This window comes from Sorghum bicolor, chromosome 1 (assembly GCF_000003195.3).
Source record: "Sorghum bicolor cultivar BTx623 chromosome 1, Sorghum_bicolor_NCBIv3, whole genome shotgun sequence".
Taxonomy (NCBI): Eukaryota; Viridiplantae; Streptophyta; class Magnoliopsida; order Poales; family Poaceae; genus Sorghum; species Sorghum bicolor.
Window position 1 is genome coordinate 4,378,432 of NC_012870.2, and position 27,986 is coordinate 4,406,417.

Here is a 27,986-nt window from a genome sequence, read left to right on the forward strand (position 1 = left end):
AAAGCTATGTTTGAAATTAGGTTTTTTTTTTTTTACCACCCTCCTTAACTAGGGATTAAACAACCATCATGAGCATCACTTCACCAGATAAACACACTTTAATTCCCTAAGCACAATCAACCAAAATAAACTTATTTTAGGTTGATGCATAATAATGTGCTTAACAAATATGCTTTGCAATGCTTATGATGACATGATCCATTTTTAGTGTTCGTAACATCAGGGATGTTACATACTGCATCTGAAGTCTCTGACTTTCTATGATATTTGTGTGAAGTGATCTATGATGATTGCGATCCTAAAAACTTGTGTTGAGAAGGATGATATCTAGTGGTTTAGTTTTAAAACTATGAAAACTATGGTAATTTCTAACATTAAGAGTGTCCTCAGCAAGTAGGCCTGAAATCCTAGCAAATCATGCGCTTGCACCTTTAGTTATCGAGTAAAACCCGGCAAATTCTTCTTTTCTGAGGGATATATGCTTGAGCTTTGCGCATCAGAATTTCCTTTTGGCACCGTAGAAAAATAAACGTTTGGTTTCTTATTAGGAAGTTACAGTAACCCAACAGTAAGGCCTCGTTTAGTTCTAAAAAATTTTAGGAAATCGACACTGTAGCACTATCGTTTGTATTTGACAAATATTGTCCAATCATAGGCTAATTAGGCTCAAAAGATTTGTCTCGTCAATTCCGACCAAACTGTGCAATTAGTTTTTATTTTCGTCTATATTTAATACTCTATGAATGCGTCTAAAGATTCGATGTGACGGGGAATTAAAAAATTTTACAAATTTTTTTAAGAACTAAACAAGGCCTAAGACTGCAGATCGGGACTACTGAATTACATTACATCACATGATAAATAAAATGACCAGCCGGGAAAAGCTATTACAGTTTGAGCGCACCAAGAATAGAAGCCCTCCTGCCGTTGCCGCCATCTTTCTCCACCACCCAAAAAAAGGTTCCGACACGCCTAAACATCCCTCCCCCAGCGCAGCGCAGCCCACCTAGGCTATCAATAGCCGACGAGGCGCGAGAACCGACGACCACCGGCTGCTCGCCGTCTCTCTCTAGCTCGGGGGGCACGCGCGCGCGGGAGACAGAGACCAGCCGATCGTCAGGCGGCCAGCAGCAGCAGGGGCCGGCAGCCAGCCATGGGCAAGCACGGCAAGTGCAGCCACGACATCGAGGCGTGCTACCCGCCGGGGGCCGACGGCGGCATGTACCCGTACATGATGGAGAGCCCGCAGCTTCGGTGGGCCTTCATCCGCAAGGTGTACGCGATCGTCTGCCTGCAGCTGCTGCTCACGGTGGCCGTCGCCGCCGCGGTCAACCTCGTCGGCCCCATCGCCGACTTCTTCCTCTCCCGCACCATTGGCGCCATCGCCGCCACCATCGCCGTCATCATCTTCCCCATCCTCGGTACGTCCGCACGTGCTTCTTTCTCGACTTTCTCTCGTACGTGTATGCACATACTATACATAATGTTCATTCACATGGATCATCGGTCGACGTCGTTGCTCGATCGGTGTGCAATTTTTTTTTTTTTAAAAAAAATGCAGTGATGATTCCGATGATCATTTACCGGAAGCGGCACCCGGTGAACCTCGTGCTCCTGGCGCTCTTCACCGTCGGCATCAGCTTCGCCGTGGGGCTCAGCTGCCTGTCGGCGAAGGGCCCCGTCATACTGGAGGCGGTGGTGATCACCATGGTGGTGGTGCTGGGGCTCACCGCCTACACCTTCTGGGCGGCCAAGCAAGGCTACGACTTCGAGTTCCTGGGGCCATTCCTGGTGGCCGCCGTCCTCATCCTCATGCTCTTCGGCCTCGTGCGGATCCTCTTCCCGCTGGGGAAGACGGGGACCATGGTGTACGGCTGCATCGCCGCGCTCGTCTTCTCCGGCTTCATCATCTACGACACCGACAACCTCATCAAGCGCTACTCCTACGACGAGTACGTCAGCGCCGCCATCGAGCTCTACCTCGACATCATCAACCTCTTCCAGGCCATACTCGCCATACTCGAAGGCGTCGACTGATAAGACGGCCGGCTGATGACTGAGCATATATACATAGGATCGTACCATATGTAATCTAAGCTACCACTGCAACTTGCAGGGCAATCTGTAATGTAATCCATAGATAGAGTCGAGCGGCACCGCCATGATTGAACATTACAACCAACGAAATATTGCCAATCCAATTCATTATATCACAGCGGCAGCAAAATGATCATGCAGGCAACACACAACTGAGGCCAATGCATTCATCATCCTCAGAAATGTTCAACACAAACCAAACTTCCCAGGAACGAACTAAGTTCTGCTGGCAAAGTTTGCAAGACCATGGATGCATGTAGTAATTTTGGTTCATTCATGAAATGGATTCGGATCATCTGATTGTCACACCCAAAGCCATAAATTGCAGGATTACAAGATGCCATGAGGCAATAGCTTCGGCATCACCAGACTTGCACTCTTTGAACTCCTCGTTGTATAAAAATAGGGGAAAAGAAGTTGCCAGGGTCAACTAGAAATTGCTCAATTTAACATCCATCTAACTGTTTCTAGTATGCCATACACCCACTGGAATAAGCTCAACCTTTAAATGGTCTCAGTGCTCTTCTATCTTCTTCAAATCTTTCATATTTGTTGTGTCCACACTGCAAAATAAACCAAGCAATTTAGATTTAGGAAAATGGTACACTTCCATCATATATGCACCTTTGAAGAGAAATTGAGAGTTTCTTCTCAACGCCTGTCAATGGATCCCCCTCCCCTTAAGCATGTTCCTATATGATTTGGTAAATTGATTGCCTTCATCTTTCAATTTTGGCTTAGCCAGCTACCAAATTCTAGAAGTTTCAGCTACTTTTTCTGAGACAGGTAGTAAACGTAACCTGTGCAAATGAACAGAGAAATAGCAAAATACATAGCTGTGATCTATAACCAAAAGGTTCCACTTGCATATCACGACGTATCCTATCAATCACTAAGCAGGTATCACCGATCAGCTTGAATTTCTATGGACAAGTGGACATCCTCGCAAACTTGATTAACTTTATTAGCTAAAAAAAAAAAGTTTCCAATTCTTGTTCACATTCCAAAATTGCAATTTCTCCTCCCCCAAATAATTAGTACTCCCTCCGTTCCAAATTATAAGTCATTCCAAAAATCTTGGAGAGTCAAAGCATTTTCAAGTTTGACCAAAAATATAGAGAGAAATATAAAGATTTATGTCATAAAATAGGAACACTATGAAAATATAACTAACAAAGAATCTAATGATACTTGGTTGGTACCAAAAATGTTATTATTTTGCTATATAAATTTGGTCAAACTTGAAAAACTTTGACTCTCTAAGATTCTTGGAATGACTTATAATTTGGGACGGAGGGAGTACTATACTACTATTCCAGCTTGGATCTACTTCAGTGACTTTTACTTTAGACATTATCATCATTTTGTTATCTTCACACTACAAACCTTTATAATTCTAGCCCTTGCTAAAAAAAAGAAGTAGAACCAACCAAAACAGGAACAATCACTATGATAATAAGCATGTGAAAGAGAAACTAACGTTGTTCCATAAAGAGCAATCTTGTGAATTTTTGAGACATCACTTCCACTTTGGTTGTCCTCAATAAATATAGTCAGACTGAAAAAAAAAACAGAAGGCCATTAAAAACAGCGATAATAAGAAACAAAAATGTGAGAAGAAAAACACATATATATCGTGGAAATGTGCATACCTGCGAACATTTTGGAACTTGACATACTTTAGCGGCAAAGGTTTATTCTGCAGGAAAGAAAGGCTGTGAGCAAAACAATAATGGCTGGGGTGACAAAAAATTGGATGGTCATCAACCATATATAAGAGTAGGATGATAAGTCATACCTCTATCAAATGATCGGAGGATAGCTCGAGGGTGTCACTTGGTGGATAGTCATTGACATTGCTGCCATTTATACATAAATCTATGGTCAGGCACTCAGGCTGAATAGAAAAAGATAATGTGTTTTGATATGACCAAACTGCAAACAACTCCAGGCAGGGAGTAGAATACCTGAAACCCATATGCTCTTTATTGGAGAAGAGTTTTATTGTTTTGGGGCCTGTGATGAAAAAAGGGCATTATTGTTTGATGAAAAAGAAGGGCAACCATAAAACTGCAGTGACAGAGCATCATGCAGTTCTCAACAAAGAAATTGCCAGAATATCATGCTAAATAGTGTTGCAATGGAAAACATCATTTTTAAAAGAAACAACCTTATAATTTGTGGAAATTCAAACTTTCAGGCAAAAAGAAGACTTGGTGGTGAGTTGGTAATGCATATTATGTTTTCAGTTAGGTCAAAAAAGGCGGCAATAAAATGAGAGAATTCCCAATTTAACAGTAGTATATGAGTGCTTCCTTTTATGGCCATGAAAGTTACAGCCTCCCTTATTTGATGTTGTGTCTAACTTTTATTCTAAATAATACTAACGTTAACTTTTCCATCCAGAGTCTGATATGTGCCATGTGAAAAGATGGGATTGCACTTTTAGCCTGCAACATAGCAGGTAGCAGCCAGCACTGTGAAGGAGCTAGAGCAGAGCAGCTGGTGGAGCTGCAGGCAGCCTCGGCCATGCCAGAGTGTCCAGACAGCATGTTTGTCTCCCTGCACTGCAGTGCAGAGGCTACTCGAAGGCGCTCAGCTGTGGCAACATGGATGTCTCAAAGCAGAACTATGTCTAAAAAATCACCACCCCCTGTCGTGTGGGATACCTCAAAGCAGAGTGAGTCTCAGGCTTGGTGGACTGTTGGAATACTATTCATCTGAAATCAAATCCTCTCATACGAACTGAACTAGAAGTTATTCAAATTTCATTCTTTTTCATCCTACAAAACTTTCATTCTTGTAAACTTGTTGAAATTCATCTAAACCTTGTGTGTCCATGTATTTATTTTGTATATCACGGAACATGTCAAATAAGGGAGGCTGAATTTTCTTTAGGTGTCATAGGGAATTGAAATTGTCTCCAATAAAATGACAGATTAACATTGGCAACACTAATGCAAGTATCAGAAATCTAAACAAGCAAGCAACTTTGTTGTAAGTCTGAACACAAGGATAATTTTCAGCAGCAAAACTAACAATGCATTATGTGAAGGGGCCACCAATCAGGACCAGATGTTTTAATTCATGAAATCACAACTGATGTTACATGATATCACAACAAGGATCCCTCACAGACCTAACATCAACCAGGAGATCTAGCTATCACTATTGCATATAACTTATATGAAAGCAATACTCCTACCTAATTTGAACATATAAACTGTCAATTGGGCCAAATCTACTCGCAACGCACATAATCCAAACAGGGAGTTGCAAATCTTACCCTCTTCCTCGGGGCCTTTGAATAGCGCGGAATGCAGTTTGATCACCTGCATGAAGGGGATGTAGATCAGCAGCTGCTCGTCCGAATCGCTGGCGAGGTACAACCCCTCGTCGTCCCGCAAACTCTGCAACCACCAAACAATCACCACAACGCAATCGCCATTAGAGTTCGCAGCAGAGCCACGAGCGATCAGGAAGTCACCACCGACGAAACCCTAGATAAAGTTCCCGAAAAAAAAGGAAAACCAAACGATCCGCCCCCACCAAAATCACGCGAAGAACAGAATCTAAAATCCGTTGGAGGAGGGGGCTAGTCCAGCTAGGGTTTGGGTCGGGAGGACGCGGCGCCTACCTGCTTGAGCGCGTTGACGATGCTATGGGACGAGTCCTGGTTGAGGCACTCGACGCCGGTCCAGTCGATGAAGTCGATCAGATCCACCTGCCCGCGCGGCACCTGCACGGTCGCGGCCGGGGCGGGGGCCGGGGTGGCCGCGGCGGCGGCGGCGGCGGCGGTGCTGTCGGCAGCCATGGCTTGGGTTGGCTTCCGGAAGCTTCTAGAAGGGCGAGGCTGATAAGACGGAGAGGGAGGGGAGCTGGCGTCCTGGCTCGAGAGGTGCTTTTGCGTGCGCCGGTGCGCGCGTGCCGGGAGGTGAACGAGCGAATCCGAGTCGTGACTCGTGAGGTGACTTGCTACTCGAGTTGCGGCAGCGGGGAGATATCTTCCATGACGCGCGGTGCGGTCGAGCCGAACACATCAGGGCGGGGTCCAAAGCAAAACTTGTCGGTGTCACATTCCAACTCCAAGAAAACTGTGTGCTAAAATTTGTCTCCCTTATTCCCAAAATACTCCCTCCCTTGAACTCAAAAAAAAAAAACTCCCTCCCTTATGCTAAAACTGTATTACTCCCTAGGTCCACTGAAGAATACAATTCTTGTTCTGTCAAAAAATTAAATGCTTTCAAATTTAGTAGAAAAACATTGACATTTATATTACAAAATAAATATCATTAAATTCATTATAAGATATATTTTGTAATAAATCAATTTGGAGATACATATATGAATACGATTCATTTTAAACTTGATCAAACATAAACTACTATAATAGACATGAATACCATAGTTATATTCTTTAAGTGGCAGAGGTTGTTTTGGGGAGGTAGGCAAGCTAGGTGGTGGGAATGGTGTCCGAGCGGCTTTTAGAGCCCTGATGGTGGTAGAGGCAGCTTGGTCAGCTCGAGACAGTGGCGTTATGATCATTCTCACTGGAGTTGGAGAAGAAAGCAGCGAGAGGAGGGAGGGGGAAGAGAAAGAGAGGCTGCTGTGAGCACGGTAGGGTCTCGCCGAAGCAAGCCACGGCGATGGGCAGCGGAAAATCCAAAATTCAGGCATTTGGATTATAGCAATTCCCATAATTTTTTTTTGTCATGTTTGGTTCATGAACTGCCAGACAGTGATCCCAACCGTTTGAATTGGCGACCTAGGGACACTACGTGGTCCCAAACGTTTGAAATTGACGGCCTGGGAAACTGCCTGGTTCCGACCTTTTGAAGCATAACCAAACATGTTCAATTAAGGCTGATACTGTGGGGGTATAAACCCCTATACCCTCATGGGCCTATATGGGCCGCACCATCAGAGGTGGCTCGGCCCACAGGATGAAGACGTGCGGCGCACGACTGGTCGGCGTGCACCGTAAGGCTACAAGATTTTGTACCAAATAGGATACTTTACTTGTAACTCTGTCCCTTCACGATATATAAGGAGGGGCAGGGGTCCCCTAGAGGACAGATCATACATACGATTCTCTCAACACAAATCAATACAACCAGACGCAGGACGTAGGTATTACGCCAACTCGGCGGCCGAACCTGGATAAAAAGCTTGTCCGAGTCTTGCGTCACCATCGAGTTCGTAGTTTGCGCACCGTCTACCGATAAACTACTACCGTGGGTATACCCCAAGGTAGACTGCCGACCAGCTTTCGTCGACAGTGGCGCGCCAGGTAGGGGGTGTGCGTGCAACTTTCCCGACGAACGAGATGGTCATTATCCCCGACTTTGTGGCCATGGCGGGCGACTTCACGTTCACCGTCAGCTTCAACAGCTTCACCGCCACGACCACGGAGGAGGTGTAGATCCGATCTGCGCCAATCACTTCTTCATCGACGTCGGCGGCGGCTTCAACCACGCTGGCTACGACTCCAACTACTCCAGCAACGTCTCCGACCACGCCGACAACGCGTCACCCGCTTCTCTGCTACAAAGGGAGGCAGATCGACGACACCGACCTGCTCAGGCTATCGACCAAGTTGTGTGGCCTACTTGCTCTGACCACGAGTCGCAATAATAATCGCCGCGAAGAACGGCGCTACGACAGCCGCGACCACCATCACGACAACAAGTCAAGCAACTCTCCCGACCAGACTTTCGTCCAAAGATAAGCACAATTCTAATATTTTATTTATTTTTGGCATAATATTTTTAAGATTATTATTCTTCAAAACAACTTTTTTAGCCGACTAGTTTTTTCTCCTACACGAGCTTTCCAGAGCCGGTACTGTCTCCGACTCCTCCCTACACGTGCACGAGATCCGCCCTCTGCGTTCCGGGTGGTCGGCAGTAGCTCTCTGACGTGGCTGACAATCCTACGCGTGCCTAGGTTCCGCACCTCATGCTGATTGTTGGCTAGACCAGAGCTGGTACAAGCTCTAGGATGAATTAACTACTCGTGCTAATTTTATAACAAAAAATCTAAAACTTATCTTAGTACTGATTTTTTATCTAAAGGTTATTTATACATCATGTACTACCAATTCTTTATATTTACTTTTTAGGAGTTTGGCCCAGTCGACAAGCTACGCTTGGAGACTCGTCGACTATTCCCTACGCTGTGTCCGGGGACTGCTCCGACCACCGAGCACGTTTACGTTTCCAACCACGCTCGGGGACTTGTCGACTACTCTCTATGTTGTGCTCGAAGATTGTGCCGACCACCGAGCACGTTTACGTTCCCAACCACGCTCAGGGACTTGTCCACCGGTCTCTACGCCGTGCTCGGGGACTGTGCCGACCACCGAGCACTATACGCTCGGGGACTGTTCGACCAGCTCACCAATTTGAGAGTTTTGGGACTGTACCGACCACCGAGCACTATACGCTCGGGGACTGGTCGACCAGCCCACCAATTTGAGAATTCGGGGACTGTACCGACCACCGAGCGTTATATGCTCGGGGACTGGTCGATTAGTCTATTCAATTGCAGACGGACTGGTAAATTCAATTTTTTAGACCTTGCTACAAGGCTCATACTTCGCCTTCCAGCAAGCTCGGGGACTACATCGGTACGATGCATCTGGCGATGCATCTCAGTTTCAGAATTTCTTTGAGGACTTTTCTTTTGACCCTGGCACCACGTGCCTACGTCACCTACTACCAGGCTCGGGGACTAAGTGGGCACACTTCACCTTGCGGTGAATATGCTTGCTTTTTGAAAGACTATACTTTTCAGAAAAGTAAAGTGGGCACACTTCACCAGGAAAGAAATCTTTTTTGATTGAGAGCAACATGTATTCTTCGAACAACCTGCTTCTTCGATGTCAATGTTGATCAACTGTCTTTTGAGTTGGTCAAAATACCGTTGCAACTGTTTGAGCGACTTTCCTGCTTATTGAAGACGTCAAGCCTCACTGATCGAAGAAGCTCAAGACGGCGTGTTACATCACAATACATGGTGCTCGGGGACTAGCTGTGGGGGTATAAACCCCTATACCCTCATGGGCCTATATGGGCCGCACCATCAGAGGTGGCTCGGCCCACAGGATGAAGACGTGCGGCGCACGACTGGTCGGCGTGCACCGCAAGGCTACAAGATTTTGTACCAAATAGGATACTTTACTTGTAACTCTGTCCCTTCACGATATATAAGGAGGGGCAGGGGTCCCCTAGAGGACAGATTATACATACGATTCTCTCAACACAAATCAATACAACCAGACGCAGGACGTAGGTATTACGCCAACTCGGCGGCCGAACCTGGATAAAAAGCTTGTCCGAGTCTTGCGTCACCATCGAGTTCGTAGTTTGCGCACCGTCTACCGATAAACTACTACCGTGGGTATACCCCAAGGTAGACTGCCGACCAGCTTTCGTCGACAGATACCAAGACAAAAGAGTCGATGGATTCAATCGAATGCTTACAACGATACTGATGTTATAGATCAAAATCCAACAGTTTGACAATGATCTTGATGTTATAGTTCATAGATGGGCAACAGTTTCGAGGTCTCATGGCAACTTAACATGTACTCCCTCCATTCTAAATTATAAATTGTTTTGACTTTTTTGATACATAGAATTTGATATGTATCTAGACATATGTTATATCTAGATGCATAGCAAAATAGATATACCCGAAAAGTCGAAACGACTTAATTTGAAATGGAGGGAGTACAACTTACCAACAGACACGCCACATACAGTTACATGGAGACGGGAGTACGGAACGACATCACTTGAAACCACCACCATCAATCAAGGGAAACCCACAAGCACAACTAACTAGAACTGAAGTCTGATGCTCAGATTCTAGTAATGACTTTGCTGTGGGCTTCACAAAGGAGGATTGACAGCCTTACATCCAGGGTTTTTTAAACATCCAGAGTTGCCGCAGCCAACGGGGAGGATTATGAGTGGTTCTGCGATATATCATGAAACCAGGCATCCCGTGTTGAGCTGAAAAGGTACTGAAAGATAACATGTAAGCTATAAAAATATGAGGGCACAAATGCAGACAGAACCAAACAAAAAACAAAATGCACAATTGTAGAATAAATTAATGAGATGGGATAATTATAAGTATAAAGGTGCAAACTTGGAGGCTAAGTTGAGCTTAGAGGTTTCAACTTATGGTGGCAGTCTTCATTTTCACATTCAGCCTTGCTGAATCTTATGTTTTTCTATGTCATCTCCTTTTTATCAGCTCAGTATTAACTGATATCAAGCCTGTCAAGAAAACACAGTACCTTTTTATTTCAGGAGTAATTTGTTGTCATTTTTTTTTCAACACGGGAACTACCCATTTCCATTATGAAGAACGAAAATACAAAGCAAGTAGCATAGTTTTACAGATAAGGCAGATAACCAGAAACCGAAGAAAAAAACCAGAACTGGACCGCTAACGAAAGTCACCCAAACAAAGAACATCGCCAGCAGTCTTAGTGGAGCCTACCAAAAGACCTCCCAAAAAAAACTATTCCGGTTTTAAACGATCTTCACCAGATCACCTTGCAGCAAGACTAAAACAAGTCCAAAAGGACCCCCCTAGCTCAAAACCTACAAACGGGAAAACACAAGAACACTCCTCAGTCTTCCGTTTTTGCATCTTCACCATGGTCAGGTCTTCCATCATCTTGTAACAGCAATTGATTCACCTGTCTTGCGGTTTGTGTAGCTAAGATTTCCTTGGCAACCCTGAGTAAAGTATTGGCTCCTTCCACCAGCTGTTCCTGTTCCAGTTCTGCAAATAATCCTGCCCAAAATTTCATCAAAGCACAAGCATGACATATGATCTCAAGAGGACTTTTGATTAATTTCTTGTCAAAAACAGCTCTATTCCTACACTTCCAAATTGCCCAACAAATGGCAGCTATTCCCCAGGCATGATACTTCTCACCAAAAAAGAACCATTTATCACACCACAACCAGCACTGTTGAAAATTTGTTGGAACATTTGATGCGTTCAAACACTTAGCTATAACTGACCAAATTATTTTAGCAACAGGGCATTGAAAAAACAAGTGAGAAATGGTCTCAACATTATTACAAAAAATACAACTGGGATCACCCTGCCATTTTCTCTTCATTAGATTGTCTTTAGTCAGAATAGAATCATTAGCAATTAGCCATAGAAAAATCTTAATTTTCTCAGGTATTTTTCCCTTCCAAATCTTTTTATAGTATATCCCACTAGAAAAATTAGACAGAGCATTGTATATGGATTTAACATTAAAAGTCCCTCTTTTCCCTAAAGTCCAAATAACAGAATCATCAATAGAACTTAACCTGAAATTAGCAGCATCTCTCCAAATATTCTCCCAAGCCACTCTCAACTCCCCAAATAACCATCTTCTGAAAGAAATTTGGCCACCCCCCACAGCTTGTGCTACACTTATATTCTTGTTTTCACACAGCTCGAACAAGACAGGAGCAATCACAGCAATGGGTTCGTTATATAACCAGGGATCAAGCCAAAATCTAGTTAAGCATCCATTCTCAACTGATATACCCCTCCCCTGTAAATAAATGTTCTTTACTTTAAGCAAATCATTCCACATAGGAGAGTCATACAGCCTATGATTCACATCATGAATTGTTTGCTGTTTCATGTATTTTATTTTAACAATCTGCTGCCATAACCCATCTTCTTTTTCTAACTTCCACCACCATTTGCATAATAAACTTATATTCATGTTTCTCAAATCTTTAATTCCCAGCCCTCCATTCTTTTTACTCCTACAAATGATTTCCCATTTAACAAGATGATACTTCTTTTTTGTCCCACCTCCTTGCCAAAAGAACTTTCTTCTTATTTTATCTAGATTCTTCACAGTAGTTTTAGGTAGAAGGTAAACCGACATATGATACATGGGAGAATTATTCAGACTTGCTGTAATAAGCGTTGATCTGCCAGCAATCGACAGTGACCCTCCTTTCCAAACATCCAGCCTTTTACACCCTTTTTCAATTAAAGGTAACCAATCAATAACTTTCAATCTACTCGGGCTAACTGGCACCCCCAAGTATTTAATAGGAAACAGACTCATCTGACAGTTAAAAATCTCAGCATATCTTACTCCCAAATTTGCTTCATCATTGATCATATAAACTTCACTTTTATTAAAATTGATTTTCAAACCAGCCAGCATTTCAAACAGGTACAACAACAATTTAATATTCATAGTAATTTGTTGTCATGTATTACTGTTTTAGATTTTAAACACCCCAATCTGTTAGTAGAGGCCTAGCTGGTGGATTTGTTTTGTGGTGTTGGTTTAGTTCCACATTGGGTTCAGAATAGTCACAAATAATAGCACAGAATTCAGGCAAGGAACTAAAGTACAATTTAACTCATTAAGTCATCACATAGACTATTATTAATAGCAAATAATGTGTTTTTCTCAGAAATGGCACAATAATGTCTGAAAAGTACACGATGTTATCCAGAAAGTAATTTGCCGTGTTCATCTTCTTTGCTGAAGGTCTATCAACTATGTACAACCCTCTTATCTTTTCTGCTACAGGTTTTTCTACTTTTCTAGATTCTTCTACCAGTATTCATTATTGACAGTGTTTCATGAGAATTTTACCTGGAAAAACTGTAGCACTGAAATGTCAGCACCGGTATATCATTTCCCTATCATAGTACACAAAAACATGTTTCAAACCTCAATCTAGTGCTTCCAACAATATGTTGGTCACATTGTCACCATCCACTGTCTGGTAGGCTTCAACAAGCTCTCTAGCCTCCACCAGACCAGAGCTGCCGACCAAGACACGATGAGTCCTTGAATCAGGCACCCACCCCTTTTCCAGCATTTGGTCTAGAAACTTGCATGCCTCACTCTTGAAGCCTTCTTTAATAAGTCCATAAATAATAATGTTATATATTCTGGGGCTCACTGTTCCACTTGTATCTATCACTTTCAGTAAACTTTGTGCAACCATATTAAGAAATGAAAACAAAGCCATATCGTTGACTATCAATTCAAATGTCTCTTGGTCAGGAAAAAAGGAATGATTAACCATTCTGTTGAACAAGATAGCAGCCTCAATAATTGTCTCCTTGGTGAGGAAAGAGCGCAACAAAATATTGTATGCATACCCATCCAATGGACAACCTTCCATCAGCATTTGTGCAAAGAGAGTCAATACATCTTTCCCCTTCTTCAAATGGAGCAGTGCTTGGATAATTATGCCATAAGTGGAGAATGTACAAGAAGTGCCTGTGCAAACAGCCAAAGTACGCAATTTGACTGCTTCGTGGATCTTTCCAGACATGCAACTCCCTTGAATTAGCATATCAAGTGACTTGTTTGTCAGACTGCAACCTCTATTATAGTGATATTTAAAAACTTCAATAGCTTCTTCGATCCTCTTTGCATGACACAAAACCTCTACAAGCTGTGAGAAAGATTCTGAATTCAAAGACAAGTTACTAATACTTGCCCTTCTGAACATATTCAAGGCATCAATGTAAAGTCCTAATCGACAGTAACAAGATATAACAGCAGAATAGGTAGTCCCATCTGGTGCAAATGAAGAAACAACCATTCTACCAATGAGCTCAGATGCTCGTCTGATGTTTCCTTCATTGCAGAACTGAGTTATAACAATGTTCCATGACTCACAATCGACAAAACCTCTGTTGTGCAATTTCTCAAGACAGCTTACTGAATCCTGCAGCCTGTCATTTCTACACAACCATGACAACAACGCATTATATGGTTCTGATTCAGTGACATCATTTTCCTCTAGAAATCTCACAGCGCTGTGGAACTTGCCCTTTGTACAGTAGCAATGTATCATGTCCACATATGTACTTGCCATTGGAGCATGACCTGATGCTATCATCTCTTTGAACACAATGGTAGTGTCATCCAATAATTGATTCTCACATAAACATCTAATCAAGGCACTGTACAACTGCATACTCAACTGAATGTTATCTTCTTTCATCATTCGATGCAACGTGATTGCCTCCTTGACTTTACTGAACTTGCAAAACAGGGGCATCACTTGAGCATGGAAGCTGCTATCAGGGGAGCATCTAAGTTGCAGCATCTTATCAAAGAGCTTCACCGCTTCATCTGCTCTGCTGTGGGAACAAAGTGCTGTGATCAGTACCTCAAACGTATGACTATTAGGAGTACACCTCTTCTTGCTCATCCTGCCAAACTGAATCAGTGCCAAGTCTAAACGACCAGATTCACACAGGGCCTCGATCAGCAAATTCAATGTATCCACATCAGGGAGGACTCCCGCCTTGACAATCTCCGTATACACAAGCATGCACAACGACAATCCCCTTCCTTGCTTGACCATACCATGCAGCACTCCATTGCAAGCTGAGACTGACAACTTAAGCTTCGCAGAGCTAGCACGTTGTATTACCAGCAAACCTTCATCAAATTGGTTCTTACTGCTCAGGCACTCAACTAATTTATTAAGGGCCTGCTCCAACGCAGGCACCTTCAGCCTGACCATCTCACTGAGGAGGCTGTCCATCTCATCACGATTTTCCACAGCAGTAAGCCTGGAGATCATACAGCTATAGGTGTCAACCGTGTGTATGTTATATCTCTGATGCAAAACCCATCTGAAGATCCTAAGTGCCAAGCTCGAGTCAGATGTGGAATCGAGAACCCGAGCTAGACTCTCTGGCCGGAGATTGTCCTTGAGTGACCGGATTGCAGAATCAAACTCAGAAGAACTTGCTCTATCGGCAGAAGCGCGCACGGAGGGTGAATCTGGGCACGAACAATACATGAGTCTACCTGATAACAGGTGCCGTCTCGCAAATCGTATGCGAGACACAACCTTCAGCGCCATTGACGTAGCTACATGGACACTGACAGTGACAGCGTCATGCCAAGCTTCGAATGTATAGGTCCGTCAGCTTGTACTGAATTTTGGAATCTTCGTCCTCCTGCAAGTGTCCATTCCACTTGTTACTGAAATGAAAACGAGGAACAAATTAAAATGAGTCATCTACCCGGTCGAGCTGGGGAGGGTTCCTTACCGACGGATGCGAGGAGGAGAGGCAGCACCGAGTGGCGCTCCGGCCGAAGGAGAGAGCAGCCGCGAGCCCGCCCGGGTGCTCGGCGGAGAGGCGTCGATTTGGCTGGCTGGCCTCGCCTTCGCCAGCGCCGCCGGTAGGGGTCGAAGTCCAAGGTAACAGGATGGGGAGCGAAAGCAAGGAGGGTCGATTGACGATTGGGCCTGGCGCCGTTAAGGGCGAGGCCTAGCCTAGGACCAGGAGACAACAAGGCCACAACGAGCCCATCCGCTATGCCTAGTCGTGCCAGCTGGTCATTCCTCTAGACCTTGTTTAGTTCGCAAAAAATTTCGTTTTCGGCTACTGTAGTATTTTGTTTTTATTTGACAAACATTGTCCAAACAAGGAGTAACTAGGCTCAAAATATTCATCTCACAAATTACAGGTAAATTGTGCAATTAGTTTTTATTTTCATCTATATTTAATGCTCCATGCATACGATCAAAGATTCGATGTGACGAGAAATCTTGAAAATTTTTGCGAACTAAACAAGGCCTATACCATTAAAAAATTCGAGCGAACCTCTATATTATACTCCGTAACACTTATCTTTTTTATCCAACACATGTCATTCCGTCCAACTCTTGTAACTGCGTTTACTCTTTTTTTTTCCCAATCCTATTGCCTAATAGGCTAGTATGCCATGTTTTTCACAATCCTATTCTGAGTTTCAGATTGGGAAAGAACGTCCAGTTTCTTCAGAACATCTTTTCTCGAACCATTGCTGAAAGCATGCAAGGTATGGACTCTTTCCTATTTCTGGCAAAGGCCTTATTTAGTTCACCTAAAAAACCAAAAACTTTTCAAGATTCTCCATCACATCGAATATTGCGACACATGCATAAAGCATTAAATATAGACAAAAATAAAAACTAATTATACAATTTGACTGTAAATCGCGAGATGAATGTTTTGAGTCTAGTTAGTCTATGATTGGACAAACGAAAATGCTACAGTACTAAAAAAAAAAAAACTAAACAAAGCCAAAGTGTGAATGCCGCAATCCATATGCATCTAGTATGACTCTATGTGAATAATTGGAATCCTGCAAAAAATGACATGAGAAACTTTTCTTAAAACCAAGCAGAAACTTTTTTTTTCTTTGAAACCATGCCGAAACTTAGGCACACACGATTGTTTCTGTTAGGATTATTGCTTACTTTCAGCTAAGCTCTTCTCAGGTCCTTCAGTCCTTGATATCATGTGATCTTGTGCTTGAAAGCATTTAATCTTGCCCTCGAGCATTCTCTTTTCTATCTCATAATCCTGACACTTTCTGGGGCATAAGTCTGAATCATTTTCTGCCATTTAACTTTGCAGGAGGAACTGGAAAGTGCATACAATGCAAAACTCCAACAGTCCAAGAATTCTCTGAACTGGTAAAATATATGCATGTTTCTGTTCTGCCACGTCGATCAGCTCCCCCTCCCAGAGTATTCAACTGGGGCATGGACCTCGTGCATAGGCATTGTTTAGATCCAAAAAGTTTTTAGATTTTGACATTGTAGCGTTTTTATTTTTATTTGACAAATATTATCCAATCATGGAGTAACTAGGCTTAAAAAATTCGTCTCGCGATTTACAGACAAATTGTGCAATTTATTTTTGTTTTCATCTATATTTAATGCTCTATGCATATGCCATCAGATTCGACATGACGAGAAATCTTGAAAAATCTTTGGTTTTTATTGTGAACTAAACAAGGTCTGAATTAGGATTATTTCTTGTGATGTTGCCTGTCTGTTGCATGCCTGGGATGCATGGTACGTCCTACACTGATGCAGGACTTGATATCTTTAGGTCTAATTGTTTAGTGAATCCGGGGAAAATTAATACTATAGCTCACTTGCTGGCCGACGATGTTAAGATATGGTGCATCAGGCTACATATGTGTAGCAACTTGGAAGTCTAATTGCAGAAAGATATCAAGTCCTGCATCAGATCAATATTAACCTTCTGTCGACATGTTTCATAAGATCAGCAGAAAGATTATGATTCCATCGTTTGCTACCAGCAGTTGTAGGCGACCCTCATTTGTTTCATCTATCTTAAAGCTGGCTTCATCATTGACAGGAGCAGAAAAAAAGGGTTTGTTACCAGTAATGACGTGAGCAAGAAATAAAACAAAACAGAGTACGTAGTGTGTGCCGCGTCGCATATGAGCTGACACAGTACGCGTGCATGACCAAAGGGTAACTGATCGTGCAGTTGGTGAGCATGCACGCAAACACGCAGTGGTTGTGCAGAGGCGCACGTCAGTGCGTCACGCAAATCTCTCTCCATGACCATAGCCATGATAGAAATAGTCGCCTCTAGACTCCAGTTGGCTTTTTTGGCTCAGTACGAAGATGATCACGCCGAGATCCTTGCGCAAGTGGCATTCGTTAGTCTTCGTGGTGACGCAAGAGCAGAGCAGACGTCGCCTGTCGTCTCACTGTCTATTTGCACATATATACACACATTGCATGTCGCACTATGTACACACTTGGTAAATTAAGGTCAGTTTGGTTTTTTCCGGTAAAGTTTAACTCCTGTCACATTGAATATCTAAATATAGACTATTTACAAAACTAAAAACATAGCTAGAGAGTAATTTACAGGACGAATCCGAAGAAAGTCGCTTCCTGACTGTAGGTCTTCTAGTCCCACAGTGGTGAAAAGACAGGGCCAATGTGATATGAAATGGAAGCAGAGGAGCCGGATTAGTATTTTGTTATAGCACTTGAAGCAATGAAATTAAGTACTCTACTAAGAACTTGTTAAGCTTAGGGATGTTCATGGTCCTCTACATCCTAAGTTCCTCCACTAGTGATATGTGTTAGGTCGAATAGATGCGACTAACTCTACTCTCTCAAGCTAGCTAGTGGCATTAAGTTGGGTTCTTACTTTCTCATTTACCAAAAAAGTTATTGTCAATGACATCAACGAGACATTTGTAGTAACTAACAACTACTTCATCAATCTCAAAATTTGCTTGTCAATCTTTTTAGAGGTGCTCATAAAATTGGATATATGTATACTTTTATAGGATAGGAGCGAGGATGTATATGTTAGTGTCTATGTCCAGACTATGATTTGCAAAAATATAGTGAAATGCATTAGACCCATGAACTCTTAAAATGATTATCCAAGTCCTTCAACTTTTTCAAGTGGTTTATTCTAAGTCCACTCTAAATACAATCATAGGCCTGAATTTACAATTTGAATGAACCACTTTAAAAGCTAAAATACCTAGATGATTAGTTCATGGATCCATATGCGAATACGAGAAAAGTTTAGGATATAGTCCCTTTATCCTAGAAAGGATGTAATTCTAGGACTCATGTGTTGTCCAAAAAGATTCCAATTCTAGCTTCATAAGTAGATGTGGTATCCTAAAAATATATGCTCTATAGATGTGATGCAATACAGAGTTTATAAGTGTAATCATTTGCTTTATGTCCCATCAACACATATGGAGAACAGCGAAAGGGCCTCTAGCCTAGTGGTTAGAGCACCTGAGTAGCACCTGCAGACCTGGGTTCGACTCCATGTGAAAGCGAATTTAAACAAGTCTGCATTATCAAAAAATAAAAAAATAGGTTGGGTTTCCCTCGCTGACTTCGGTCAAAAACACATATGGAGAAAAAAAAGCATGGGTACACGTGTCTTTATTGTGTGCTAACTTCTTGGTGAAAATTATATTCTTTCTAGGACGAAGGTAGTACATTGTATTTCGCTCTTAGAAAAGCTCGACATGAACCTTCAACAATCATTTTATATCTCAAAGTCAATCATGATTCGAGTAAATCCTTAAGCTGAAAGTGAGCTGAATGTTCTCGAATATTTTTTCTAAAACTCTTTTAAATGTAACATATTGTTCTTAGGCAACCAAACAAGTGCATTGAGCCATGTTAAATAAAAAAAAGCACACTGAGCCATCACACAAAAGCTAGGGAACCGCAAGTTCAAGAAACAGGGCATCCATCTAGCCGCCGCATAGGAAATTATGGTGTTGCTGTGGACCTCTGGAGTACTGACTGGATTCTTGCCGCACGGACTCTAGGCTCTAAACGCTGGTTTCATTCAGCTTCATCGTATTGGCAATGGTACCTGTCAAGTTATCAAAAATACTGATGTAACGTAGCAATAAATAAAAATAAACTCTCTCTTGAAACCTATATTGAGACTAGCCTAATTGGATTGTGTTGTTTGACAATGTAACTTAGCCACCATTGGTTGTTTCTTTTTTTTTTTGCTTCTTTTGTTCTTATCTCTCTTGCTCACAAATCTTGTATGTTTGGACCTTGGCATCGAGGTTCAGACCGGTAATCGCCTGCCGAATTTCTCTACTAAAAAAACGCAACAGAAGCCAACCAGATTATTAATTATTGCATGTATGTATGACACATCACCCAACCCAACATTCGTGTTGAAATTATCTCCAATATAATGAGCGTATAATGGTATGGTATAGATCCCCTTGCATAACTCAGAACGTATTATTTGGTCAACACACGCAGCCGACACAGCCAGCCGTGGCTACGTCATCGTAATAAGCAATAAGAACAGGGGCCAATTAGATGAAGTGATCGTGTCAAATACTCTTCGTATGCATGCATGCATACCGAGGACTAAGAACCGTTTGGGAATTAGAGCAGCCGCCATTATTTTCCTCAATAAAAAGAAAAGAGCAGCCGTGGCCATCACCATCAGTGGCAACAACTAGCAAACGCTAATGATCCATGGAGCACAAGAAACATATACAAGATTGAAAGTCAGAGCTCCTGTCACTGCGTTAAAAAAAAAAGACGTACAAAGGTCATAAAACACAAGAATATATTTCGAGGAATTTTGTTAGGACAAATTAAACTTGTATAGGGGGAAAATAAAAAGGGACACGGTACCACCAGCAAGTTCAAGTTGCAGCGGCATTTGTGTTGCTTTCGAAATAGTGCCTGAACAACCAGGGAAACCGATGTTTGAACAAATGATGCTTAAATCCCTACTGTACCATGACAAAGATGCACTAAAACCACGTTATTATCTTATTAAAGTAACTTGAAACTACATGTTCGGAGCGACACAAGAGGATGGATGATCACACACATGCATGAATGAGATGGGCGAAAACGAGAGCAATATCTCACCAACGGCCGCGCGCCAATGGGCGACTCAACGAACCTGACGTGCCACCAGCATTGTGCAGCCGCTGCAATGAACAGCAGCAAGTCGCAGGTCACGTCAGGATCTGATGCAAACGGTTCTGTGCCGGGGCTTGATGTGAAGGTCTCCCGCTGCAGTCTGGGAAGTGCAAATCATATGGTGATGACGAGCTTATGAACCAAATCCCACTGGTCAAGAGAAAAGAGACGGATTAAGATAGGGATTATGGAGGATGGTTGACCCACCACCTTACATGGCATTGGCAATATATAGTGAGATGAATTGACCACCATCTGAATGCGATTAGACATTAGAGATCTGAAAACAAAAGATGCAGTGCAGGCCTATCATTAGTATACTCCTGCACCAACAGACAAGATGTTATTTATATCTCAGTGTATGTATTTCTTTGTCCATATTCTTTTCTTGAGATATCACATATAATACTATTTGTTCAGATTTTGATCAGGCGTCAGACAAGTACTGGCAAATTGATAAGCTGCCGGATTCAGTTTATCCTATTGGAAAACTACGGAGGAGCCCCTCTCCTCCTGACGTGACTGGACGCGGTACCATTCTCATCATTTGGTCCACTATTCCCTCGGTTTCAAGTACACCAACTATTCATCTAAAAAAGGTACAACAATTATATGTCTTGTTCATCAACTCATCAAATTCTAGCCCGTGTTTAGTTGTTCATGCCTCAGAAACAAATGCAAGTATTTGCCAAAAAAGTTCTGTAGATAGGTAGAATAGAAGGTAGGGGTCATGTGTGCCACTGCCAGAGTTAAAAAGAATCTTTCTGTAGTAGTAGAGCAAAAAGGCCTAGGAAATAGGCTTAGTTGTTCTTTTAAGAATAAATCAGGCTATTAGTAGAGCAAAGTGATATGGCTGATCGCCTAAATCCTCACAAAAGTAGACTATAGTACTAGCTGAAATCGATGACCACCGAGACTGAGACACTGAATAGTGAATACAGAGAAAAAGCAGCCCCTCCACTATTATTCCAAACAGGAAGCATCCTTGAAGCAGCCAAATTGTCAAAAATTCGTGCAGTGCAGGCGACATGATTTTGGTAGTTTCTGTTGATTAGGTCGTGCGAGCATAAGCATAGAGGCTAATTAAAGAAGGTTACATGAACAAAGCTAAAGGAACAGCACAAGCGGCCAACAAACACGGGGAATAACTAGGCCTAAAGCGTTTCTCTCTCTTTTACTTTCGTGTTGTGATGAAAAGTACCGGTACTGATAGTCTGATACGATTTTCAAAGGTACCGATACTTGGCTTTCTCATGTAATCATTTGATTGAGCACTATACAATCCATCTTTTAGTGTGTATGATTTGAAAATCAGAGAAAGAAGAACATAAGCAATCAAGTCCAGTGAAAAAGGTACTAACAGTAAACACATCTTATGAGTGGGTGAGATTTCAAGATCATCTTATTAAAGGATGAGATAAGCAGCTACATAAACAAGCTCAACTGTTCAAGACAAGAACTGGAAGAACTCAGCTAGCTGTCTATTCATCAATCAACAATAAATGGGAAATGATTCTATGCTCGTATTGGTACAAACCCTGAAACATAGTACAAATCCTAAACCAAGCGAGTAGCACGAGACAACAATGTCTGTCACTAACAAGTAACAACAAACCCTGGTCCTGGTTTTTTTTTTTTACCACGTCTACTGCCACAAAAGGGGCCAAAATTTTCGACAGAGCAGCAAGAAAACGAAAGGATCACGAATTCACTAGCAGGCAGGTCAATTAGGTAGGAAAAATCTAGTCACTGCTGCCCAAATTTTATCATGCCCCCAAACATGATCAAAATCGTTGCAAAACGAAGTGGTCAACCGTGCCAATGATCCAAGCACAATAAGCACATTAAATTAAACAAAGATAGAGGCCATGAGCAAATGGTGCACGCACAGAGCCTAAAAAACAAGTCAGAGAAGCCCCAAAGGAATCGCCTATATATACCAAATCGAACACACGGCAACAGCACACAGTGGACACGAATCACTAGTAGACACAGCAAGCAAGAAACCAAACATTCCACTGCCCTTACCGTTGCATGCAGACAAGTGCAGCCCGGCGATGACGAGGGTGAGCTCAAGGGCGGTGGCGGCGGCGTTCTTGGTGCTCGCGGTCGCCTGGCCGCTGCTGGCCTCGGCGCAGCCAGCGCCGAGCATGCCTCCGCCGTCCCCGCCTGCGGCGGCGGCCACGAACAACTCCCGGTTGGAGAAGGCGTACGTTGCGCTGCAGGCGCTGAAGCGCGCCATCACGGACGACCCCAAGAAGCTGACCAAGAACTGGTGCGGGCCCGACGTGTGCAACTACTTCGGCGTGTACTGCGCGCCGGCGCCCGACGACCCCTGCCAGCGCACGGTGGCTGGCGTGGACCTCAACCACGGCGACCTCGCCGGCACGCTCCCTGAGGAGCTGGGCCTCCTGTCCGACCTCGCCGTCTTCCACCTCAACTCCAACCGCTTCTGCGGCTCCCTCCCCCAGTCCCTCCGCTCCCTCCACCTCCTCCACGAGATCGATGTCAGCAACAACCAGTTGTCCGGCCCCTTCCCGTCGCAGCTTCTCTGCCTCCCCAATGTCCAGTACGTCGACATCAGGTGAGCAAGCATACAGTACACGCATCTGCAGACTGCATCAGATTAGTTTACCTGCGAAAGAAGCTGTATATCAGTGCAACTTAATTATGTGCTGTGTTGCATGTGTGTGTGAACTGTGAAGGTTTAACAACTTCTGCGGCGAGGTGCCGGCGGCCATCTTCGACAAGAAGATCGACGCGCTTTTCATTAACAACAACCACTTCGAGTTCTCGCTGCCGGACAGCTTCACCAACTCGACGGCGTCGGTGATCGTGCTGGCGAACCTGCCGCGGGTGAGCGGCTGCCTGCCGAGCAGCATCGGCGATATGGCCGGAACGCTCAACGAGCTGATTCTCCTCAACAGCGGCATCTCCTCCTGCATCCCGCCTGAGATCGGCAAGCTGGACAAGCTCACCGTGCTCGACCTCAGTTTCAACAACATCGCCGGCACGCTGCCGGATACAATCGGCAACATGCGCGCGCTGGAGCAGCTCGACGTCGCGCACAACCGGCTCGCCGGCGAGATACCAGAGAGCATCTGCGAGCTGCCGCACCTCAAGAACTTCACCTACTCGTACAACTTCTTCTGCGGCGAGCCGCATCGGTGCCTCGAGGTGCCGCGCATCGACGACCGGCAGAACTGCATTGCTGGGCGCCCCGACCAGCGGCCAGGCGAGGAGTGCATCTCATTCCTACACCAACCACGGGTTCACTGCGACGGCCATGGGTGCATCGCGCCACCATCGCCGCCGCCGCCACCACCTCCACCAGTGCATGCTCCTCCTCCGCCTGTATACTGATCTGTGGTAACATGTAATTGCTTCCTGCCTTGTCGTGTGAAAATTGAAGGGTAAATGCATACACATGGTATATACTGTAATTTTTATTTCTCAACAAAAGAGTAATAATGGATTCATAGATTTTCATTACGGAATGCTTCGCTTATTCTCAAAAGAAAAATATTTGCACTGCACAACTCAACTGAAAGTTTGGTGAGAGAGACTTGTCAATGTATTCCTTTATTGTTTCTTGTACTGGTTTTTTAATGTTGTAGTACTGAAAGTCATAGCTAAGTAATGTTCTCTTAGCAGTACGGTCTGCAAATACTTCACTTCTCATCACATTTATCAGTATAAATAGTAGAGTTATAGCTGTAGTTTAGATGAGGGACCATGTCTAGACAGAATTAGGACCACTGCTAAAGTGGGAGGAAACAAAGAAAAACGACATAAGGATAGCCGCATCGTATTGCCTTTTACAGGTTAAAAATGATATAAATGTTGGGATAATCGTGCAACCTTTGGGTGTTCATAAGAGTTGGTACATTACAGCATACTAGTTTGGCAATTTAGATGCCAACCATTGTTGAAAAGTTATGTTTGACAACAATATATGACCTATTCAAGAATTGAAGCTATGAAAACAGATGAACAAGAAAACAGAGGATAATAAATTAAAAAGAATCTAGTTCAGTACACCAAATGATGTACAGTAGTGGAATAATGCATTTGATAAGGATTGGTCAAAGGGGAATATAGAAAGGTGCTCTCATGGATTCCAGCTGCAAAGAGCGTTTTCTTCTACTCTATGGTTGATCAACTCAAAGGGCAAGAAACTTCGCCTACCTCTCATCTTGGCTGGTTCCAGGCAGGCAGGATTTCTTCATGCATGTACTCAACATACACCTTTACCTTTATCCATATAACTTCTACTTCATGTCCTTGTCACAAGATCGACCTACTAAAAGATTGCATAACTGAAAAGTGTATGATGTACAACATCCAAGTATATCTGGTAAGAGTAAAGCATGCTAACGATTTTCTGGAGATGGGTGACAGAGACCATAGAGCTATGTAAAGATGGATGTGATGGGAACATGACCATATGTAAGTATCACAGGAGAATGCAATCTCAATTGTGAAACTGAGTGATCAGGCTAAATGGGATGGCTGACCTTTTTTTCACAGTTTGATCAACTGAATGACAAACGAATAGATGTTAACTAGGGAAAGTAGGATAAGTTGGTGCATAGTGCAAGTGGAGAATAAAATATGACAATGACAGTGACTAAATCAGTATTATACCAAGTGTAATACGGCTACTTACCCTAAAACAAATGACAAAAAGCTGATGGCATCATTCTTACACTCATTAATGAGACTCCTAAGTCATAGAGTTGAGGACCAGGTCATCAGAAAATCAAGTCTGGCAAGGTAGCAGGTGGTCTAATATGTTCTCGCTGCATAGAAGACACAGCCAGGGTCGGCCAACCAAGTTTCATGGACACGGACTGACGAACAACATACAATCTCAAGTTTTCAACATTCGTCAACAATCGCAATGTGTATACATGGTGGATATTTCTGATTGAACTATTTCTCTTTTCAGTAATGCCCCCATGCTGTGACTTAACTCTGTTCAAATGCTCCAGCCGTCCAGCATTTAATTGTGTGATTGTAGCTAAATAAATGTGATTTCTTGATCTATCTGTGAAAGAAAATAGTGATGACTGTTATGGAACCAATATGGTACACTACACTATGCCAGTAGTATAACATATGGCCTGAATTCTGAATAACCGTCATGACTATCATCAGACATAATTGAATAAAGAAAAGGACTCCTTAGGCTTTATAACTGGTTCCTAAGATAGTTATACGACAGAATCATAAAGACGATGCCTTTAATGAAGAGCTGATTCCAATTAATTTAGGGAAGATTCAAAGAAAGTTTTGGGGAATCCTGAACCATATATCAATGAAACTCAAATAAAAACATCTTCTTTTTTATTAAAAAGATTCAATTCTTGGTTAATACGGTGATCTTTTCCTCAAGCAAGCAGAAGTTATGCAGTAATATTGTACCAACGGGAATAGGGGACACATAATAGCTGTAGGCAAGGCAGAACTCAGTGAATAATGCTGATCGATATGCACTCAATTCAGAAAATTAGGAAGTTGATGGGCTTTGGCTATAATTGGATATTCAACAGAAAATTCAAGGTTACATAACCTAGTATCATTCAGTGCCAATAATATTCATAAAAAGAATCATCAGTCGTCAGTAGGTTTTCCATGGATATACAGATTCACCATACCTGAGTGGAAGGCATTGCAATACAAGATATTGAGGTACAAGAATTTTGTTCCTAAAAATCTACCAATAGTCACCGCAAGAACAGATCCCTTCTTCAAAGTGATGGAAGCGGTTCAGATCTCTGAGTATAATTCGCCTATTGAAGACCATTGAGACAAGCTTTGCCATTGAGTGGCAATCTGGGCATACGCGGAGATTCTTCACAACACGCAGTGTAGCTCCTGGGGCAGTATTTAGAAGCCCAAAAGCAATTGCCAGCTTCTCACTATGGTATTTTAGGCTTATTGCCTTCTCCTCCTCACCCATTTCGACATGAAACACATGTGAAGTATTAGGGACATAACCAACAAGTTTTAGTTGATCGATCACTTCATCAACCATTTTCCGTGCTTCTTGTGATTTGGGGTGCCTTCCATCTCCTGCGAAGAACTCATGAACTGTGTTATCTATCTCGATTGAGCTGCAGCCAGGCACCTTTACCACACCTTTTTCGCTCATCAGTTTTCTTACCATATTCATCTCTTCCCAGTATCCAGTGTTTGCACACAAATTCGAGAATATTACATAGTCACCACCATGAGAATCGTCCAGCTTAAGAATCCTCTCAAAGACGCGCTTGCCAAGTTCGAAATCTCCATGGCCTCCACAAGCAGAAAGCAACGTCCTCCATAAGATGGGGGTGGGATTTATTGGCAGTTCATCAATAAACTTATAAGCTCTTTCTAGCTGCCCTGAACGAGCTAGTAAATCCGTCACACAACCATAGTGCTTGATCCCTGGAACAATTCCATGATCTTTCATATCGTCGAAATACTGAAGCCCTTCACTCACCAGACCAGAGTGGCTACAGGCGTAGAGCACACCAAGGAATGTAATATCATCAGGCTTCATCCCTTCCTTCTTCATCTCTTCAAACAGCGAAATGGCCTCCCTGCCATAGCCATGGTTAGCATATGCCACGATCATCACTGACCAAGCTTGCCTATCTTTTGACTCCATCCCCTGGAACACATCAATGGCGTCCTCCAAGCTCCCACACTTTGCATACATGTCAATCAGCGCAGTGCTGACCTTGACGAGGGAACCGAGCCCTATCTTCCGAACATAATCATGGACCCACCTCCCCAGTTCGAGCGCCCCAAGCAACGCGCACGCTGAGAGCACACTGATCACCGTGACGGACGTCGGCTTGAGCCCCTTGCCCTGCATCTCCCGGAACAGCACCAGCGCCTCCCCAGGCCGGCTGCTCCTGACAGCAGCGGCGATCATCGCGTTGTACGAGACGACGCAGCCCCCGTCCGTCCCGCCAAACATGACGCGCGCGGCGCGCGCGTCCCCGCACTCGGCGTACATGTTGATGAGCGTGGGGCGGACGTAGTCGTGGTCCGCGGCGCCGAGCTTGACCGCCAGGGCGTGCGCCTGCCGCCCTTCCTCCCCCGCGCGCGCCGCGGCGCACGCCTTGAGCAGCGACACGAACGTGTACGTGTCCGGCGCGACGCCCTCCTCCAGCATCCGCACGAACACCCGCACCGCCGCCGCCGCCTCCGAGGAGGAGGGGTTGGAGGAGCGCGCGTAGCCGCGGAGCAGGGTGTTGTACCAGACGGCGTCCGCCGGGTGGGGCACCCTGTCGAAAACCTGACGGGCGTATGCGAGGTGGGCGGGCCCCGCGTCTGGGCCCGTGCAGAGCGTGAGGAGCCTGGTGACCAAGGCCGGGTGCGCGGCGAGGCCGGCCTTGACGGCGGCGGCGTGGAGCTGGGCAAGCGTGCGGAGACTGGTGCAGTGCGGGAGGTGGGAGAGGACCGGGTGCTGCTGCGGTGGTGGGCTCTTGGGCTTGGCGGGAAGGAGAGGGGCAGGCGTGGCGGTTAGGGGCGCGGACGACATGGCCGCCCACCCGTCCCGTTATCGTCGGGAGGACGTGAGCCAAAGGG

At 44.0% G+C, this 27,986-nt stretch overlaps 5 protein-coding genes across 7 annotated transcripts; 2 read left to right on the forward strand and 3 right to left on the reverse strand.

Annotated features, from left to right (window-relative positions):
* LOC8061174 (BI1-like protein) lies at nt 1,004-2,208 on the forward strand. Its single transcript, XM_002463700.2, has 2 exons — nt 1,004-1,421; nt 1,562-2,208. Exons 1-2 carry the CDS (start codon nt 1,154-1,156, stop codon nt 2,035-2,037), a joined length of 744 nt encoding a protein of 247 aa, XP_002463745.1. The 5' UTR covers nt 1,004-1,153; the 3' UTR covers nt 2,038-2,208.
* On the reverse strand, nt 2,333-6,094 carry LOC8061175 (PITH domain-containing protein At3g04780). The gene is made up of 7 exons (XM_002466256.2): nt 5,735-6,094; nt 5,384-5,507; nt 4,065-4,113; nt 3,896-3,956; nt 3,750-3,796; nt 3,578-3,655; nt 2,333-2,660 (listed from the first exon to the last, which is right to left on the reverse strand). Exons 1-7 carry the CDS (start codon nt 5,909-5,911, stop codon nt 2,612-2,614), a joined length of 585 nt encoding a protein of 194 aa, XP_002466301.1. The 5' UTR covers nt 5,912-6,094; the 3' UTR covers nt 2,333-2,611.
* Nucleotides 10,435-15,391, reverse strand: LOC8081262 (pentatricopeptide repeat-containing protein At1g63130, mitochondrial). Of its 3 annotated transcripts, none has more exons than XR_002449149.1 (3): nt 15,181-15,390; nt 12,749-15,087; nt 10,435-10,911 (listed from the first exon to the last, which is right to left on the reverse strand). XR_002449149.1 is itself a non-coding variant. In XM_021451088.1 (2 exons), exon 2 carries the CDS (start codon nt 14,988-14,990, stop codon nt 12,828-12,830), a length of 2,163 nt encoding a protein of 720 aa, XP_021306763.1. In that variant the 5' UTR covers nt 14,991-15,087; nt 15,181-15,391; the 3' UTR covers nt 10,435-12,827. The 3 variants fall into 3 exon arrangements, 1 of the variants encoding a protein (XP_021306763.1); XR_002449150.1 differs by having other exon boundaries at nt 12,749-15,112; XM_021451088.1 differs by having other exon boundaries at nt 10,435-15,087; nt 15,181-15,391.
* Nucleotides 22,347-23,958, forward strand: LOC8081263 (leucine-rich repeat extensin-like protein 6). The gene is made up of 2 exons (XM_002463701.2): nt 22,347-22,983; nt 23,105-23,958. The coding sequence occupies exons 1-2, from the start codon at nt 22,457-22,459 to the stop codon at nt 23,760-23,762; spliced, it is 1,185 nt and encodes a 394-aa protein (XP_002463746.1). The 5' UTR covers nt 22,347-22,456; the 3' UTR covers nt 23,763-23,958.
* Nucleotides 25,903-27,981, reverse strand: LOC8061176 (pentatricopeptide repeat-containing protein At2g02980, chloroplastic). The gene has a single exon (XM_002466258.2). It carries the CDS (start codon nt 27,937-27,939, stop codon nt 26,119-26,121), a length of 1,821 nt encoding a protein of 606 aa, XP_002466303.1. The 5' UTR covers nt 27,940-27,981; the 3' UTR covers nt 25,903-26,118.